This window comes from Liolophura sinensis, chromosome 13 (genome assembly GCF_032854445.1).
Source record: "Liolophura sinensis isolate JHLJ2023 chromosome 13, CUHK_Ljap_v2, whole genome shotgun sequence".
Classification (NCBI taxonomy): domain Eukaryota; kingdom Metazoa; phylum Mollusca; class Polyplacophora; order Chitonida; family Chitonidae; genus Liolophura; species Liolophura sinensis.
The window spans coordinates 15,213,109-15,233,951 of record NC_088307.1 but is presented as its reverse complement, the minus strand read 5'-3'; the positions used below and the strand labels follow the sequence as shown (position 1 = coordinate 15,233,951).

Below are 20,843 nucleotides of genomic sequence, written 5' to 3'. Positions count from 1 at the left end.
AATAATTACACATGGCCATAAAAACTAAATTTGCATTTTAGGACGGACAACGCATAGATCTCAGAGTTGGCGTCTACAAGATCAGGAAAAGTAAATGTCTTTGAGCAGTGTACCACGGACACACGAGTAAAACATGATGGATTTGTTTTACATTTTTCACTCAGTCTGATATTATTTTTTGTTCTTTACAAACTTCTTACTAAACCCCAAAATAAACAACATATGTATTAATTTTTTGGGCTAAACGCGTGACTAAGTGTAGGGCGTATTCTGCAGATCAACGCCTTTTAAGCCGAGACAATGCTAAGGTCTGATATAATTTTTGATACCGTCGTTCAGTACACAACTCATATAAATCAAACTAGTTTTACATCGGCAGTTGTCGGTGAACGACATAGACCAATAAGGCAGTCCTGTGAAAAATATAATTGTTCTGTGCTATCATCTGTCATTTCATAGAGTGAATGAGTGAAAGACTACGTCACATCCCAGGCCGCGCAATCTGATAGCAACGCGTTTGACTGGATAGAATTTTCAACACCAACAATCATAATCCTTTCAAATCTTTATTGCACACTTTTACCATATGCCGACGTGGTAAGAATTTCAAATATCCACACGTCATCCACTTTCGTTGTTTTTCATTAAGACGAGGACAACTTCACCCACTGTATGACGAACTCCGACTGAATAATTTTCCCATCACCTGTGGAGTAATCAGAACATTACGACGAGAAATTGTAAACTATCATCGCAATCGATTAAATTTACGATGAAAAATAAAAAGCACAAGAGATTTATTTTGTTCATTAGGTGCATTAAACCGTACGCACGATAAAATGAACTCATGTAGGCCTATCTGTAGAATGAGTTTTCTGGGTGTTAAAGCTGAGACTTATTCCAAGGGAAACCACCACTTCTCATCATACAGCTTGGACAAAAACATTTTGATATATTTATTTATTTATTTATTTGACTGGTGTTTTACGCCTTACTCAAGAATATTTTACTAATACGACGGCGACCAGCATTATGGTGGGACGATACCGCACAGAGCCCGGTGGAAAGCCACGGCCATCCGCAGGTTGCTGAAAAACCTTCCCACGTAGGTATTCTGATAGAATCAGTCAATCAGCGTGTGGACAGAAAGTCTGAACACAGTATCTTACAAATCAAAGGATTAGCTGGTAAAAGGACACATCTACCGTTCACGGCTTTCTGCTACAAAGTCGCCTAAGGTTATGGAGTCAACAATACCATTAGAACTATGATGTCATTTGTGTACTCACCATCTCTATCAAAGTACGTCTGTACTCTGAAAAGATCTGGATCTTCCGTAATGGCGCCATTTTTGTCCGTGTCCAGGTTCTTGAATAATGTAAGGGCCTCCCATACGTCACCCAGACCACGTGACGTCCAGTCAGAGATGAACTCGTGCTCATCCACTCTGTTATCATCTGAAAACCAAGGGAGACAAATCTGCGGGAAGGATGCACAATGGGAACAATCTGGTTTGTCATTTCTCAGATTCCCACAGAAGGACTGCAGATGATTTTGAATCATCTCACTCCTTCATCCTAGCTACAATCACAGACACACCAATTACCATTCAGCTTACACTAACACAAAACATGGTATTTTGACGTAACCCTGCCGAGGGTAGATGATCGACCAGAAAGACCCAAAATGTTCCGAAAGGAAGGATGCATTGATTTTTTAGATTTTCGATCAGATTTAGTGAAGTGTAATTTATTATATTGTCAGTTTCTAAACTCATCACACAATAATGAACATATTGAGTACGTTGGATCGGGCATTAAGACGAATTACACTTTTGAAAACGGCAGTCCTTTATTACGATGAAGGCTTACTGTTCAGATCGAATGCCTTGAAAACCCCATGCAGTTCGGCAAATGAGAGAACCCCATCCATGTTCTCGTCCGCCAGGACAAACAAGGTACGAGCCACGGCGCTATCTCCGGGACTTTGACCCTCATGGCCAGCAGCACTGTGAAACACAACCTGACGGATTCATTTATCAATAACAACTCGACTTGATGACTGTGAATGGATGGGCATGGAACAATAGGAAAATCTTATATCTGATATACAGGTATAGCGTGTGATTGGTGCAGCTGCATCCAGGTATACATCATAACCGTTGTAACACTAAGTCAGTGATTAGATAAGGCACAGAAAACGTCGTTCTCGTGTCCTCCAAATGTTCGTGCGAGGTAAACACATGCGCATATGGTGAGGGCTGTCTCATATCCCGTCCACACGTGATGAAGGATATGTTTGGAAGTCGTCTCGGATGGCTTGCTTGGCATGGTGATATGTAGGCCCAAATGTCTGGGACAGTTAATAAATTTTTAATTTCTGGGGCCTAAATATAAGGTCGGAAATTGTATTTTGACGGCTTTGTCAACTAACCAAAGATTTTAGGTCAAATTTGATGATTTTTCTTTGTGACCAATAACTTATTTATGTTTCCCGCTGCATCAAATTGTCCTCATGCAATGTTAACATACCTGTGTAAAAAATGACTGAAGGAATTTTAAGTATAAAGAGTTTGAAAGTATTACCGAATTCCAGCCGAACATATGCCAATGAACATGGAGCACAGCAAAGGGACGCATATCGACCACATCTGCAATGCAAAGATAATATAAAGGTTTATTTCCCATGGTTTATTTTATGTGTTACGGGTTACCCATCTGAGTCAGCAATAAAAAGAACAAAAATCTTTCAGTGCTTTCAGTTTTGTTCAACTAGCATAAACAAATGTGATTGTTCTTGTACTTCTAAACCGAACATTTTACTGATAGATGTAAAACTCTGTGTGACAAACAAAGTCGATATCATAACGATTCCTGTAAAAAATTGCCCTTAATCAAAATAATTCTAATTCCAGGAAACTGTTAATATAAACAGTATATTGTTTATTATACAAATATCGCACATAATATGTCCTCGAGGCTAACAATAGTATTATATCTAAAACCATAAATATGAACAACATTCGGCGATGGACGTGGAGAGTGCATATAAGTTTTGTCCCACCCCTGCATTAATTTCATTGAGACTCGTCCACATTATATTACAGCTCTTACCTTGAAGATATCAGAGACAAAATGTTTGGCAGGAGCTAAGATTCACGCGAAGTTTTGTCAGAATTCATGGAATAAAAAGCTAGGTCACACTTTAGATAAGTTACAGAAAACCGGTTAAGACAGGTGGCCACTTTCTCACGTTAAAGATGCACTCTGTTCATGTTATTTAATTAGCCTATTTTTCTTTGAATTTAAGCAAGTTTTCAGCATTTTTTTATATTATCACGACAGTGTTTCCGTGTGCAAAGACATACCTGTGATTACATTTTAAAACTTCTTTTATCGTGAGCCAAGATCGTGAATTCCTGCCCAGTTCAGCTTTTAAACATACTAGTATAATGTCCCGGCCATATATATATATTTGTACAATTCAATGATCCTGATGTCGTCATGTTCTTTAGGTTATGTCAGGGAACCACAATATTAAAGACAGTGGACAGACATAACATCACAACCGAATACAACTTTAATATCGACAGATTTGGGGAAGGGTTGGCGAGCCAGTGCGGTCGGAGCAGTCACTGCAAGGCTTCCAATCGATTTGTTATCACGCAAAAGCCCAGACACCGGTAGATTGTGGCGAGACTTTCTCAGCGTCGATACACCCGTGTACGTTCTAACTGGGCCACACACACGTTGAAATCCCAGACAGTATATTGTAGAAAAAAAATGGATTTAACATTTGTACGTTCTAAGTTAAGTAATTTATCAACAAAAGCATATTTAGACATTAAACCCACGTTTATCAGAATCTGTGTCCTGTTTGCTGAATTTACGTTCTTATTTTCTTACTGATTGGTTAACCTGAAACGTCTTAACTAGGACGACCAATGACGGTCAACTTGTCACGATCTCCTTGTTCGGTTGAGAAGGCCTCCTGGCAATCCAGACATTAACTGAGCAGACAAAATGTTTCAGGTGAGAGTTAATTTTCTCTAATAATTGACAAATGATATTGACAAAAATTGGGGTCATTTTGAACTGTCATAGATCAAAGTGTTGAAATTATTTGTTTGCGTTTCAGACTTTACCCAGCGCTGCTATCCTGTTGGTACTCTGTGTTTTCAGGTAAGTATTGAATCACATCCCATCAGGTAACACTGGTAATTGGGTTTATCCAAGGCAATGCATTATACATTACAAATACCGTAACGTCTGTTACTGGCCAACGCAATAGAGATAACAGAGGCCAGCCACTCCTGGAATTTATTGTATAAGACAATTTCGGTGTGGTTGCATTTGATCGTTATGCCTGAGTTGTTATCGATTTGAAGTTGTTATAGATTTGATTTGAAGGTGTTATCCATGAGAAGCTTTTATCCACGAGAGACTGTTATCCATGAGAAGCTGTTATCCACGAGAGACTGTTATCCATGAGAAGGTGTTATCCATGAGAAGCTGTTATCCATGAGAAACTGTTATCCATGAGAAGCTGTTATCCACGAGAAACTGTTATCCATGAGAAGCTGTTATCCATGAGAAGCTGTTATCCATGAGAAACTGTTATCCATGAGAAGCTGTTATCCACGAGAAGCTGTTATCCATGAGAAGCTGACATCCATGAGAAGCTGTTATCCATGAGAAGCAATAGCTTTCTATAACTTACCTACTTCTAAATGCTGCTGTTTGCTAATTTGTTAGGGTCTCCGTAACAGAGGTGGTTAATTAGCGTACCAGCGCAGAGCAATTACCCACACCAAGGTGGTCGACATGAGTTCAAGTCCGCCTCATGCAGGCTTCCTCTCAGGCCGTACATAGGAATTTGTACAGCGTGTGGATGGTCGTGGTTTTCCCCCGGGCTCTGCCCAGTTTCCTCCAGCTGCAATGCTGGCAACCAGCGTCGAAGGGAAATATCCATGAGTCCGGAGTAAAACTCCAATCAAATAAATAAATATTCATCGGTTTACTCACAACCACCGCTGTAGGAGCGAGAGTTAGTTTCCGAGCTTGAGACATCATTGCCGTGAGATTAACACTTTACAGTAATGAGCTGAATAAGATTGCTTAAGGTAAACATGAAATTTCACAAATAACGTGATGATATGTTAAATGATAACATTACGCCATTCTGTTAATGTTCTGCTACCTCTTTTATGCTAATTGTTTTTTCCTCCAGTACAAAGTTTACAATTAATGTAAGAACAGCTGATCAGATTTTATCTGTGACGAATGGTAAATAAATTTTAAATATAATTACGCTTTTCACATCGGAATTAGAAAATGTACTCAATTTAAAAAATATGATAAAAATCAGTGTGTGTCATACATGTAGATCATTCTTCCATTTGCGGGAAGGGGGTGCGGGAGTGGGGGCAGCCTCTTGGCAATCACAGTTTGTGATGAGTTTATGCACGTGATCTGTTCGTGATTCAGTTCACAACTGAGCCGACTTAATAATGCTTTAACATAATTGGTCAAACCATATCATATTCGATATTTGTACACCAGCCGTCAACCAAAATGGACGTCCCGGATCAATAATTGCAAGGCCATTTCCCAAAATAACGTTCAATACAAACCATATATACAAAGTACGAAATAAGTAGAGATTAATGCAAAGAGAATTATCAAAGCTGATGGAAAGACGCAAGGATTATTCTAAGCAAAAAAGAATGAAATCAGTGTCTAAAATTAATGCCATGTAAGTTAATATGTTGCCAGTAATCAAAATATTTATGCTTTTGCTCTTTGATTGCAACTGTTCGTATGACCAACGAGGCGATCAAATTCAACATTACAAAGATACAGCCTCTGTAGCCCCGAGTTAAAGTAGGGGTTCTGGATAGGCTTGCTCTTTCCATATTTACTAACAAGATAATTATTTCCTCACATTTAAAACATAGGTTTCTTACAAGAGCACTTGTTATTTCTACACGTAGTTAGATTCTAGGCTAGCCTGGTATTGGTTGAGAGCAGTCACGTGCAGAGTGGGTAAATGTTTACACCAGACTCCACTCGCGTAACATCACCAAACGGAGCTGTCAAGCCATTTGCAAGTCACAATAATTTTGACACCTTGACAAAAATAACGCCTTCGCAAGTCGAAAATATCATCAAAAGCCGGTTGAATTTGGCAGTATTTTTGAAGGATTCTTACAATTCAGCACAAGAAGGAAAAGTGGGATTGCTTAACTCAGCCGTTTTGAAATTTACCAGTTGCATGGGTACCTCGACCTACCACTTACTGTTTTAATTTCTGACCATGCAATAAAGTCGGTGATAGGGCTTAACTATGTCGTCCTCAGCAGAACCCAGGCCGTAGTCTAGAAATCCTACAGATATCCTCTATCAGAATCGGATATATAGCAGTAATAGTTACAACTTAGGCCTACAACAACCATGCACTAGGCCTTAATTCACTGCAGCGAAGTGGACAAAACGACCTCTTTTGTGACATTCAGCGGCTACCGAGACAAACAAATCCATTGGCCATATCCTCCGGATCTATCATCATTAAGTCAGTCTTGCGGCTAATCTATATTTGACGTCACGCTGTGACTTGATTTCCCGCAGTCCATACCGGTATATGAATTTCATTTTTATTTATTTATTTATTTATTTATTTATTTATTGATTTTACATGTCAGGCTCGCATAACGACATGTATTTACTAAGACTGGAGAAATTTTTTGATGGGTAATATAGTAGTCTACTCGGTTACTCGTGAAAGCTAAGCGCTTACAGAGAATTCTAGGTTCGGTATATGTTTAGGCTCCTGCTTGAAATCATTTGACACTTAAACGTTGTAAAAAGTCAAAAATACCGTTTTGTTTCTTGGTAACGTCACTATTCTGTGCGTTTTACAGGCAGATTTCTGTGAAATATGATCATACGTTACACGCTAATTTCAAAAATTTAAACGATTTTTTTCCCAAATCAAGATTTTTTCACTTACATTGTTCTCATGCTAAAGCCTAAATTTTAGGGCTCGATTGTTCAAAACGGGTTTAACACCAGATCTTACCTGAAACCAAGTCACGAAGTTTGTCCTTTGCATCAAAAATATGCAACAGTATATTAAACATGAACAAAATCTGCTGCTGTTATACTTTGACTGTGGATAACATGCACTGGTTACAGATTTTGGCTAAAATTTAATACCAGTATTAGCCAATACACTTTAGAACAACTGGGCTCTGTTGTCTTAAAGCTGCTCGTAGAAATAAATTCGTTACACCATCCCTGCTTGTTTGATACTGAATTTTATCCTGATTCCTGACCAATGCTACATTCCCGCTTCATAGTCGTGCGGCCTAAGTTTATTGTTCTACCCTTAGACGCTCGGTGTGACACTCCACATGTAAGGCCTAGGCTGCTCTTGGCTAGCATTATATAGATACTGGATAAACCAGTCACGACGTGCGCTATCCTCAATCAGCGATGAAGAGCTAGCCAACAAACCAGAACTAATGTTCCGTCCTTACGTATGCATTGGTGAAATCTGAATATGCCTTCTTTATTCCCGTCTATTTTTCTCTCCCACAGGTCAAACGCATTTCTGGGCGACACGATAGAAGAGAGTAAATGGGCAAAACATGTGTTTCACTTGGTTGACACAGACGGGAACGGAACTCTGACGCTGGCTGAGGTGCAACTCATTTACACCCGGTTTGACCTTAATGGTTCGTCACTTATAAGTGAATGCATATTTATTAGGACGTATACCTTCGCCAAAGTTATATTTTTCTCGTGTGAGTGTCTGTGTATCTATGTGCCAGTAAGCAACAGAAGTCAGAAATGCAGTGTATTCTCCCTTTGTCTGCAGTGGGGGATATGCACATTACTCCGCAACGGAGGTTTGCTGTGTCGGATATCCTAGCGGAGGTTTGTTGTCTCGGATATCCTAGTTTATTTATCAATTTGATTGTTGTTTAACACCATATGTAATAAATTTTTACTCATAGGATAGCCGTCAGCTTTTTATGAGTGGAGCAAAATTACCGAAGAAGGAATGCTGTCGATCGCTTTCTGTCATTACGACCCTGCAGAGAGTGAGACTGCGGTAATCTATGACCCAGAAGCTCACAACTATAAGTAAAATAACTTACTAAGTAGTATAACAAGGTTACTAACAAATCTCTAGGTGTAGAACCGCAGTAAATTCACCGGTGTTGAGCTTATTGCCTGAACTGTAGTTCTCTACCGATAGGCGCCAGGGGGCATATTGTAATTAAGGAAGCTAACATGCATATAATTGAACACGTCACAAATGGCTAACTGGTTAACTGTGGCTGTCACGTGTTTGACATCAAGGTGATGGCCAGGTGACCGCAGGAGAGTTTATCAAGCACTGGCTGGAGGATGATGTCGGTGACACCGCTAGCGGTTACCGGATGTTCCAAAACGTCGACACTGACAAAAACGGATTCTTTTCTCAGGACCCCGATCTGACCAGAACCTTCCACCATTTCGACACAGACGGTAAACAATTCCTCAATATCATTTCACAGATTCGTTGAATGATAGGTTCATTTATTTATTCATTTTTCTTTCGTGTTGTTTGAATTATTTCCTTCACAGACCACACGTAATTAGGATGAATCGATTAATCATTCAATCAGCATACAAATATCGCCATCAATTAACCATTCAATGCTTATGTGAAGACGCATTGTACAAAGAGACACAAATCAATCATTTGAGCAACAACAGATACATCTGTCACTCAGTCTTTGTCAATTTTTGAAAACCTCTGAAAAGCTAGAAAATATAATTTCATTAACAAAGCGTACCCCATGTAATGCACGTTATTTCAACTAGTTTGCCAAAATAAAATCCGATTTTCAAGATGTCTTTCACAAAAATTCAGAGTATTAATGTCTATAATGCCCGACTTTTGAAATATTTCTGGGTACCATGTTAGTTAACTAGTGAATTCAGGTTTATGAAATTCTGTATCGAATCTTGGAGAATTCCGTTCCTTGAAGTCCGCACATACACTCAATAGTCTTCATATAAGTCAAATATTCCATGAGTACCGTGAATAACACCAAAACATAAACAATAAACAAAACACAAATAAATGAATCATTCGCTTTGCTACAATCGTCTCGTGGTGCAATGTTTGATCACTTTCATGTTTGTTCCAGGCGACGGTTTCGTGAGCACATTGGAGTTTGTATTGACCTGGACGAAAATGTCTCTCTGAAAAACGATCTTACCAGTTGTGTAAAATATCCTAAATAAAAAACTTTAACCCTTGCCTCCACCTCGTTTAGTTTGATATTTTCTACATATGCATGTTTTTTTCCTGTAAAAATTTGACTTTCCTAAAACAACCGAATGGTCTTTTTCTGATCAATAGAGATATCTGCTGTCTATGCCACAATTCGCTACGAGGAGAAGGGAATTACCTTATCGAACTAAAATAAAAAGCCTGAACAAGTAATTGATCATGCTTGTGTGATCTCAGAGAACGAGAAACTGGTCGATCTAGAAGAGACTTGACATCAGTTTGAACTGTCGATGGCCAGGTTGAGATTTTGGCTGACTTTTTAGCTCTGGGCATATGGTACCACTGTATGAAGAGCAGTGCTCTCTTTCACTTCTTACTGTGACATGAATATCTTTGCTTTGACTTTGTCCACTATCCACGATTGGGGTTGTTTCAAAATGTTTAGGTCTGGCATCAACCTGTGGATGGTCGTGTGTTTCCCCCGGCCTCTGCCCGGTTTCCTCCCACAATAATGCGGGCCGCCGTCGTATAAGTGAAATATTCTTGAGTGCTGCGTAAAACACTAATGAAATAAATTTGTAAATAAATCAAAATGTTTATTTAGCTACTGTTGTTTTTTTTTTGTAAAACACACACGCCATACAGACGTACAAACACTGTATGCGGGGGTAAGAGGTTGGAATTGACAGATTTTACAGAAAGTGAAATTTTATAATTTTGGACAAAAAGAATATGCTCTGAATAATTAACAGTAATGATATGAGCAAAACACTTATATCGTACAAACTCTTTGAAAATAAGAGTAGACTCAAAAGTTGAAAGAAACCTTTTTATGTATAAACGTAAAGGAAAACACGATAACAATAGTTCAACATACAATTAACATTTATTGTATAATTTATAGCTTTTCACACACTTTCTACCAAAAACAGCTGTAGTGGACAGACACCACTCATTATCCGCCATTGTACACTGTCCTCCGCTGCACACTGTCCCACACCGCACACTGTTTGACACTGCACCCTGCCCGACACCGCCCACGATCTGGTTAACCGATGACGACAGTTCCAGTGTTGACCGGGCCGAGCTGAAGGGCACCCCACTGGGTCAAGAATTCATTCAACGAGACGTGACTGTCTCCTAAAACGATGAAACAATTGGCAGACTGATAGACTGATGAGCTGATTGATTTTATTACGGTGTCTTTAAGAATGTTTCACTTGCATGTATATGACGGTGGCCAGGTCGATGAATTCAGTAAATCTATAGGTTTTCCACTGACGCAGAAAGAGACGGTTCTAATATTATTAATCGAATTAATCATAGGAAGCAAACATGACATTGTTTGGATAATGGTAAATTCAGACATGATATCTGGTACCATTCATGAGGAAAACTTTTCTAGCATGTATTGGCTGATTTTACAATATCGCCATTATTTTCCTTAAACAATTTCCTGTTATATCAAAGCGTATAGAGCCTACCGTCTTGATCAAAATATCTGAAGATAGCTGGCAGATCCGCTGACGTCAAAACGCCGTCCGCATTCAAGTCTGCCCTCTTGAAGAGAGTGGCCGCCTGCTCAGGGCTACCCAACTTAAGATAGGTCACCCATTCCGATTTGAACTCAGCCTCCAGGATTACACTGTCGTCTGCAAAAACAAAACTATTTCTTATCCACGAGTCTACGAGAGAGTCGAGATACGTAACACAAACTTATAGAAGCTCGGATAGATACTAAGCCATTCTAGCTTCAGGGTTCATAACATGAGTGGTTCAGGATCCGAGCAAGATCTACAAAAGATCGTATTGTTCAACAATACGCGATGAATTGAAAAATATGGCCTCATTTCATGCGTACGATGTGGACATTTCACTTACTGTTCTGATCAAAAATGAGGAATAACGCCCGTAATTCAGCGCTGTCCAGGAGTGTATTGTTGTCAGTATCGACGGCATCGAACAAATAAACTTCATACTGGATCTCCGAAGCACGGCCTAAGCGATTGGTCGACAGCGGAGGAACCAGTCCGGCCATCTGTAATAACATGGAATTTCATTGGGTTAAAAAGTTCGATCATCACGTATACTGAAAGTCTTGGTAACAAAGATACAAGAGCTTTGTGCTCTTGAAAACAACACACACACACACACACACACACACACACACACACACACACACACACACACACACACACACACACACATACACTACGAATGCCCAATATTCCTGTATACATCTTGGCGAAAAGCTAAATATAAAAGAGAACAGAACGAGGTACCTACATGGATCATCTCTGCTAGGCTAATTTTGTGGTCCACTGAAAAAGAAAGAATTAATTAAGTATTAGTCATCTAGACACAATGTACAGGATTTTCTATCGGCTGCGTTCTCTGTAAGCGGGGGCCTCCGTGGCTCAGTTGGTTAGCGCGCTAGCGCAGCGTTATGACACAGGAGTCTCTCACCAATGTGGTCGCTGTGAGTTCAAGTCCAGCTCATGCTGGCTTCCTCTCCGGTCATACGTGGGAAGGTCTGTCAACAACCTGCGGATGGTCGTGGGTTTCTCCCGGGCTGTGCGCGGTTTCCACCCACCATAATGCTGGCCGTCGTATAAGTGAAATATTCTTGAGTACGCTGTAAAACACCAGTCAAATAAATAGATAAATAAATAAATTCCCTGTAAGCTCTAGCAGCAATCACTGTACAGGTGATGCTTTGTCGCCATTACTTTAATCTACCTCTAACCAGCCAAATGATCCACATAAAAAATACAGAAAAATAAATATGTCATCGGTATTTGCTTTGGAGTCCCACAGAGCCGTAGTGCAGTAAAACCAGGCCAATCAGTACTTAAAGGAGAAGAAAACTTAATAAGAGCACAGTTTTTTCTTTCTGGTGGTGCCTGCTGCATAGTTTTGCGATATTTCGTCGCCATACACGTAAAGTGTGAAAACGGCAAAGCTGGCATAAATCGATAAGTCCAGCGCGTCCTCCATCTTTAACACCCTGTAATTTACACCCCTGCTGGGGGTGTGTTTCCTCTCAGTCAATGAGGGTCGTTAAAACTGCCGGCTTGTTCATGTAAACTCGAAACCTCCGTCCAACTTTTCCGGTTTCCCGATCGTCAAGCGGAAAACAAACTCTACTGTTTGCCACCTTCTGGGAAGAATAGTTCTACCGGAAATGTCCGAACTGCACTTCGGCGGTTTCCGAGGGAAATTCTCCTAACACAGAACACTTCAGGACTAGTTCTTAGGCAAAATGGAGTCGCCCACAGCGGGTGTTGGCGCTGACTTTATTTATAATTTATCATCTTGAGGTACATATTCGAATTTTTTATGGCATGCAAGTGCATACTGTTTTCAGTGGTATTTGTTTGTAATTTAAGTTTTCTCCTCCTTTAATTGTGCTGAAAGAGGGCATGTCACCAGTTCTTTCGGATTACTCAGAAGATGGACATTCTAACCACTAAAAAAATATCACTTAATATGGTATATGTTCATTCCAAAAACATATTCACACATGGCAGTCGGGCAAGATGTTATTTGTATTTACACGTATTTATCAAGACAACTACTGATGCTTGTCGTTCATACTCATGGGTATGTCAATGTCAAATATAAATAAGTCAAAAAGGAAACATTCAATTTTATATATACGCTTAAACATCAAAGCCCCGGCTTAAGCATATATCTACAGTTGAACAGTTGAAATAAATGTAGACCAGGATAAAAATAGGTGAAGAGAAAATATCTGCATTGCCATAACTCCAAGATGTTCATTACAGGAGAAACTCGCTCATGGAGAACAAATTTGTAACTTAGACCTAAAACCAACTGTAGATACCAAGTAAATATTGTAGCCAATTCAATCATTGAAACCAGCTTCTGTCTTTTATATATCTCACATGAAGAGTCGTATCTGGTGAACAGTTGGCTGAGGTCCGCGGCACTGACCACGTGGTCACGGTTGAGGTCCATTTGATTGAAGAGCTCTGTGGCCTGATGGCTTGCGCCGAAGCCGCGGTTCATCCACTGTGCCGAGAACTCACCCTCTCTCAGCTGCTGATCACCTGCAAAAGTAAAGCATCAACAGCAAAATCTTTGTGCTATTTATCTGTTGTTTGTAATATTTCTTCTATGTGCCAGACCTGTTAATTGGTTCGGGACAAAATCGTGTCAATCAGGATGTGTTGCTCATAGACGCATGCGCGGGAGGATAATCGTAAGTGGCCAACAAAATCAAAACTCACGGTTGGTGTCAAGGTAGAAAAAGGCCGAGTTGAACTCCTGAGCCGTGAGCAGGTCATCTTTATTGATGTCACCGGCCTCAAACATCACCGCGAACGGCATGTCAAGGATAATCTAGAGGAAAGAGGAATGTTTTGTTCATGACAAGTTAGGTATGGCACTGCTGTAGTACTACAAGTCACTGCTGTATCACAGAAAGAAAAGGAGTCCACTCTTGCATTCTTAACGCTAAAGCTCTCCAGTTTGTATATTATTTTATCATTACCATATCTTTTTAAAATAAATGAAGATAAATTTTACACCCTAAATCATTTATGAATATTCCATGCACTGAAATCGAATAAAAAGTACACTCAGCCATCTGTTTTATTAGCTAAAGAAATACAACTGACTCGATTCGCTCAAAAGTCACCCTTCAAACAACAATTCAAGTCATTCATGCAAATAACGAACTGTCCTGTGATCGGTCTGTGAGAATTAAACAAGATTTCATTTGTATTTAATGAAATAATCAATCATTTCCAGTTTATACATTGGTTAAAATATATACACATCATCGCTACATGCGTATTTGACCACATTGGAACATTGATTGATCCAGTGGAAAGAAATTGCATTCAATTGTATTTTATTCCATAGCCTAAATAATTGCATGTACCTCTTGGTGTAACATTTATAACGTTTGATTTAGGTTACCTTTTGCCAGGTGAGGGAAAATTCCTCGGCAGACACTTGCCCATTACCTGTCCAAATATAAGATAAGACAATCTGTTCTCTGTAGATCTTTATACTTCACCTATATAATATTAATGATATAATCTCTATGGTGGTGTTATCTGACCGTGGTGTAGACTGTATACACAGTTGTTTATGACTAGCAAGTGCTATTGTCTGATCATGATACAGATTAATACACTAGTGTTCATGACGAGAATGTGATATTATCTGATCATGATACAGACTGTATATACTGGTGTTCATGACGAGCATGTGGTATTGTCTGATCATGATACAGACTGTACACACTGGTGTTCATGACGAGCATGTGGTATTGTCTGATCATGATACAGACTGTACACACTGGTGTTCATGAGGAACATGTGGTATTATCTGATCATGATACAGACCTATACACTGGGGTTCATGACGAGCTTGTGGTATTATCTGATCATGATACAGACTGTATACACTGGGGTTCATGACGAGCATGTGGTATTATCTGATCATGATACAGACTGTATACACTGGGGTTCATGACGAGCATGTGGTATTATCTGATCATGATACAGACTGTATACACTGGGGTTCATGACGAGCATGTGGTATTATCTGATCATGATACAGACTGTATACACTGGGGTTCATGACGAGCATGTGGTATTGTCTGATCATGATACAGACTGTATACACTGGGGTTCATGACGAGCATGTAGTATTATCTGATCATGATACAGACTGTATACACTGGGGTTCATGACGAGCATGTGGTATTATCTGATCATGATACAGACTGTATACACTGGGGTTCATGACGAGCATGTGGTATTATCTGATCATGATACAGACTGTATACACTGGGGTTCATGACGAGCATGTGGTATTGTCTGATCATGATACAGACTGTATACACTGGGGTTCATGACGAGCATGTAGTATTATCTGATCATGATACAGACTGTATAAACTGGGGTTCAAACCAGACACATAACCTTCCACATCCGGGTGTAACTGCACATACATGTTTACTGTGACTAGGTGAGATGATCTGCCCGAGTCCGATGATGCCTATTTCATGCAGCCAATGCCGTTTTGCTAGAGCAAGAAGTAGTTTTAAGCAAACGTCTTTACCATCTCTGTCAAACAGCTTGTAGAGAGCGTCGAGATCTGATTGGTCGATCACTCCGTCATCGTTCAAATCAGCCAATAAAAAATACGCTACTGCTATCTCTTGGGAATGTCCGGTGATTTCCGACCAATAAGGTGCAAATTCCGCTTGGGTCACTCTTTTGTCACCTACAATGATGAATATAAACCTTATGAGGTAGAATCGACTCATGCGTTCTCTTGTTAGTGCTATGTACACCAGATCATTACTTTTATATTTTACACATTAAAACTATACAACTGCAAGAAATTGTTCGTTTTTTTTTATTTTAAAGGGCTTACAATTTTGGGTAAATTTTTGCAAGATTTTTATATAGAATATTGGTAAATTGTTATATCACCTTTTTTTATTCGGTCATAAAGCCGAAATTGCCTTTGGCTATTTCTCACGAGAAGTTCTTGCCATTGTATCTTAAAGTGTCAGCAACACTTTAATGTTTGTCAGTAACTTGCCAGTAGTGGGTGGTTAGTATATGTGTGACAGCAACAGGAAAGTAAGAACAATACACGAAAACATAGGCTCATATAGGCCTATATAGCACCGATGAATAGATCGACTATGGCGTCAATACCCAGATTTACCCGCATTCGATTTTATGCAAAACATATATGTGTAGCCACGGGATTTGCAAGGCATCTTGGGTAACTTAACTCCAGACGCCCTCTATCACGCAGAGTATAGATATAGAATCATGTAGTCTGTACAATGTGGGTATGTCTTAGTGTCCTGTACTGACCGTTCTTATCAAAGCCATGCCAGATGGTCTGTAGCTCTGACTTAGATATGATATGATCCAGGTTAGCATCGGCTTTCCAATACAACAGGTTGATCAGCCCAAAATCACAGCTGAAAATAAATAGCATTAAACATGTACAGTTGAATGACAAAATTAAACCAATAAAAAAAAATAAATAAATAAATAAACGTTTTAAATTTGAATGTTGTTAATGTGAAAGAACTTACTTCAATTCCTGTTGATCAAGGAACAAATGTGTGGTTTTGGAAGTAATCCATTTGATTTATGCTGTCCGTTTTCAACATGCTCAGTTTTGCTCACTGCATGTTGAAGCCAGTGTATCTCCTTCGTTCTGCATCACCCATCAACAAAGGCCCTTACAGTGTTTAAATGAAACGGTTTCACGCCCATGAAAATGGCTCGCCGATATTATAACTGCATTACCGATAGTCTGTCTGATATATTCAGTATTTGTTAAGAGCATTTCACTTGGTGGCATATTGTAACTAAAGCGAAAATTTCCAGTCTAAAATTTAGGAATACCATCATACTCACGTGGCCGATACGAAAAGGCTGACGAAAGCTACAGCGAAAATCATCATGTCGTCCTCTACTGTCCCACAAATGAAGAAACTATCAAAATGGCGGATATAGACGTTCTCTTCAAGGTTGTTCGGGTGACTCAGACAGATAGGATAGGTACAGATAAGTGTAAAATCGTGCGATATTACACCAGGAGGAGGTAACCCCAGGCCAAAGCAGCGCACACTGCGACCTGTGACGGGTACGGTTGTCCTTTGTGACTCGAGTAGGTCTACACGACAAACTCACTCATACCCAAGGGAACCAGCTCACATGCAATAGCAATCAAGCGGCTAGGCATTAATAAGACAATGGAAACATGCGGATGGTACATATAGGAAAATTAATTTTACTTTGAGGTTACGAGTTACAAGTTTCATCCTGTAATTTCTAACTAAACGCCTTTGTTGTCGATCTTGTTTGGTCGGAAGAAAAAATCGGCCACGATTTTCATTCCCGGGCCGAAAAAATGGGTCTGGGAGCCATCTGTCGGAATTTGTTACCGGGCACGAAATCGGTAAAGGTGCGTGTGAAAGGCTATATAGTGTAGCACTTCATCCATTTTCCACGCAGTCCGCACGGAATTCGGTTCGGATTCCTGACCGATTTCGGGCATAGTGTGAGCGTAGTATTAGGACGACAGCCATCCAAAAATAAATAAAATAAAATAGATAAATAAATAAATAGATAAATAGATAGATAAATAAATAAATAAATAAATAAATAAATAAATAAGGACATATTGTTTTTTCTTTCAGTAATTTGTCCATTATTTCTTTGAAGGAATAGGAGGACATCTTCTTTACTGACGTATTTTAGTGAGATTATGCAGTGTTTGCCCTATAAAAATAATTCATGTCTGCCACACGTTGTAATGGACACCTTGTTCTAAAGGCCTAATACTCATTCCACAGCTTAGAAAAGTATATGCGTGTAAATGCGAAACGTCTTCATTTTCTAAATTAGACAGTGCAAAGGATCATCTTATGTGTATATTGACTTGACAAATTGTCCTACATCCAGCGCACAGGTACCATCATGGTAGATGTCACTAGGTAAGATGGGTCGTACAAATAATTGTTTAATAATCAAAAGAGCCTCTTTTTCTGTCTCCTTTCCTAAGATTCTTCTCCTATCCGTTCAAAGCTAACATATTAAACACGTCGTCAGTTAAAACGTTACAAAAACTAAACCAGTTAAACAAATAAATAAACGGATGTCCCATTGTCGATATCCTCCAGTTAGTGCACAGAGAAGTGGCATGGCCTTCTTTAAATACGCTGACTCATCCTCTTCGTCACAGAAAATGTCTGTAGTCCGTCTATTTCTCACAGTGTCAATACATGGACACACCCGACAAACTGCAAAGTTGTATGTTCGACGTTTGAAAATGTTGACCAGGTTATATATCACAAGCGCTGTATATAAGGCAAAATCATGCTGGCTGAAAAGTCAGTGTTGTAAGCAATGAAAGAAAACCCCATCTGCAGGTAAAGAGGGGAGGGGGATTTGCTGGGAGAGATGATTGAGGTACATCTTGAGCAAATGTTAAATGTGATGATAACATAGCATTTTGAGTAAATCTAGACCAAAGGCGTTAAATAATTTTCAAATAACTTCTCTGCATTTTTTTACCCAATTCTGTTTAATCCATGTTGTTAGGAAGGTGTAAGTTTCAACTCTTTAAGTATATACATGAATAGTCGCAATAAAACCTTACCTGAGATAAAGTAACAAGAGGCGCTATTTCAACCGTGTGACCATTTGTGAACTGTCAAACTGTCCTCACTGCTCTGATTTTACTCTCTATGCTACGGTCTTTTACATTACAATTATTCAACGGAAAGCGACGTAAATTTATCAGTGAAGTAGCATGTCTGAGTCTATAATTTTGCATTGCCCTAATGTTTAATGGTGGATCCGCTTTTATTCACATTACGCGCAATTAAATTTGTGAGCCGGTGAGGTTGTGAAACCAATGAGGTAACCGGTGGATGAAGTGGACACATTATTACTATAAACTGAATGGCAGAAGAAACAAAACCCTTGACAAAGACAGAATATATCAGCTCTGAAGAAGTTTACAAGGGGTATAACTCCTAGGCGCACGAATATATCAAATTATCTCCCTTCTAGTTTTACCAATCGATAGACTCGAAAATACATAAGCCTACTTTCCTTAATATATATAGTATATGGCCTTGTCATATAGGTGGCATCGAACTCCGCAGAAATGCGAACACTCCTCACAAAGGCTTTCCTGGCATATTTTATATGTCTTCATTTGATATGTTCTTGTCGGCAACGTCCGCATACTTCTGTTGTGTACGGCGAGTATCGCTAGCGCTTGGCAGTCCCCGTATGCTGATCGAAGTATGGCGCTCCATCGTACCCAGCAGAAGTAGGCTGACACTGGTGCAGAGTACCAGCTTGTGCTTGACAATCATTATATACTAACCCAAGTATGGCGCTTGATCGTGCCCAGCAGAAGCAGGTTAACACTGGCGACGAGTACCAGCTTGTGCTTGACAATGCCCATATACTAACCCAAGTATGGCGCTTGATCGTGCCCAGCAGAAGCAGGTTAACACTGGTGACGAGTACCAGCTTCTGCTTGACAATGCCCATATACTAACCCAAGTATGGCGCTTGATCGTGCCCAGATAAAGCAGGTTAACACTGGTGACGAGTACCAGCTTGTGCTTGACAATGCCCATATACTAGCCCAAGTATGGCGCTCGATCCTACCCAGCAGGAGTATGCTGACATTGGCGGCCAGTACCGGCTATAGTGCTTGACACTCCCCATATGCTGACTGAAGTACGGCGGTCCATCGTACCAAGCAAAAGTATGCTGACATTGGAGACGAGTACCAGCTATAGTGCTTGACACTCCCCATATGCTGACTGAAGTACGGCGGTCCATCGTACCAAGCAAAAGTATGCTGACATTGGAGACGAGTACCAGCTATAGTGCTTGACACTCCCCATATACTGAGCGAAGTACGGCGCTCCAGAAACCCCGCAGAAGAATGCAGATATTACCATATGCTGAGCAAATGCATGCATGATGGGTAAAGCAAAAAGTACATTGACGTTGGCCGCCAGTACCATGCAGTGCTTGATAATCCCAAAACTAAGAGATGTTATGCGGATAACAGCCGTTTTACTGAAAGTAAGAACATTAACCCTGTTAAAGGGAAAGGACAAATTTTATTTGACCTCCGATTTCAGTCTTCAGTCTTCAGATTTCTCTTGTTTCTTGTTGCAAGATGAATTAATATCTCCGGATCGGCAAGGATATAATGCTCTGCTACTTTTAGTTACATTTTCCTTTGCCTTTCGGAGCTGCCCTTTTCTCAGTATAATGAAAAATTCATCGGTTAACCCGTCAGGAGTGGAGTTGTCTCACGAGAAAAGGTTTATCAGTCCCGGACATTATTCGGGGCTCGGGTACAAAGCTGTGAGGACAAACGTTAACATGTAAGTAAGTGGAAAGTACATTGTAGAGCGTGGCCAGTGTGTAGGACAGATTTTATTACCCTTAATTACAACGCCGATGGCCGATAACCCACTGATGAAGCTTCCCCCGCCTGTGCATGACCACATTTGTGTATTTGTGTACAGAAGGGGACAGCCCAGTCCTGGACAATAAGGTGTCGGTATGCGGTGATGGGATCATCTTGATGATAAATGTCTTGCAAAATAGGATTGAATATATAGTCTTGTAATAGTCGCATAACTAGAATCTAAATAATAATTTCGCTTTGAAATATAAAGTTATTTCATTTACTTGCATGAACAAATCTGTCTGTTCAGACCGATTTCAGGCTATGCCTTTTGGCTTTATGTCTAAATTTAGGCTTGTTAGATTACAAAGTTCTGAATAAAATTTATATCTTTTCATTGCAAAACAGTCCAATGCTGAGGTTGATCAGTGTTTCGGTACACTAAACCTCTAAATTGTAATACTGGAACATTGCATAAATACAGATGCCACGATTGTTATTCTCAACAGTTGCCTATCTACCCTCTAACCCAGACCACGTTTGTAATGTAACGGTTAATTGTAAATTCGTGGTCAACGGCCAATAAATGCCCA

At 39.8% G+C, this 20,843-nt stretch overlaps 3 protein-coding genes across 3 annotated transcripts; 1 reads left to right on the top strand and 2 right to left on the bottom strand.

The window, feature by feature from the left end:
- Positions 1-558: 558 nt before the first annotated feature.
- On the bottom strand, positions 559-3,134 carry LOC135481076 (uncharacterized). Its single transcript, XM_064761007.1, has 5 exons — positions 3,114-3,134; positions 2,586-2,650; positions 1,872-2,008; positions 1,290-1,457; positions 559-706 (listed from the first exon to the last, which is right to left on the bottom strand). Exons 2-5 carry the CDS (start codon positions 2,648-2,650, stop codon positions 645-647), a joined length of 432 nt encoding a protein of 143 aa, XP_064617077.1. The 5' UTR covers positions 3,114-3,134; the 3' UTR covers positions 559-644.
- A 785-nt stretch (positions 3,135-3,919) lies between these two features.
- On the top strand, positions 3,920-9,319 carry LOC135480698 (insoluble matrix shell protein 5-like). Its single transcript, XM_064760601.1, has 5 exons — positions 3,920-4,031; positions 4,138-4,181; positions 7,599-7,735; positions 8,367-8,534; positions 9,203-9,319. The coding sequence occupies exons 1-5, from the start codon at positions 4,023-4,025 to the stop codon at positions 9,259-9,261; spliced, it is 417 nt and encodes a 138-aa protein (XP_064616671.1). The 5' UTR covers positions 3,920-4,022; the 3' UTR covers positions 9,262-9,319.
- Positions 9,320-10,155: 836 nt separating this feature from the next.
- Positions 10,156-16,832, bottom strand: LOC135480697 (uncharacterized). The gene is made up of 10 exons (XM_064760600.1): positions 16,716-16,832; positions 16,161-16,270; positions 15,388-15,552; positions 14,236-14,282; positions 13,542-13,653; positions 13,197-13,361; positions 11,575-11,609; positions 11,170-11,326; positions 10,773-10,940; positions 10,156-10,428 (listed from the first exon to the last, which is right to left on the bottom strand). The coding sequence occupies exons 1-10, from the start codon at positions 16,760-16,762 to the stop codon at positions 10,337-10,339; spliced, it is 1,098 nt and encodes a 365-aa protein (XP_064616670.1). The 5' UTR covers positions 16,763-16,832; the 3' UTR covers positions 10,156-10,336.
- Between the last annotated feature and the right edge of the window lie 4,011 nt (positions 16,833-20,843).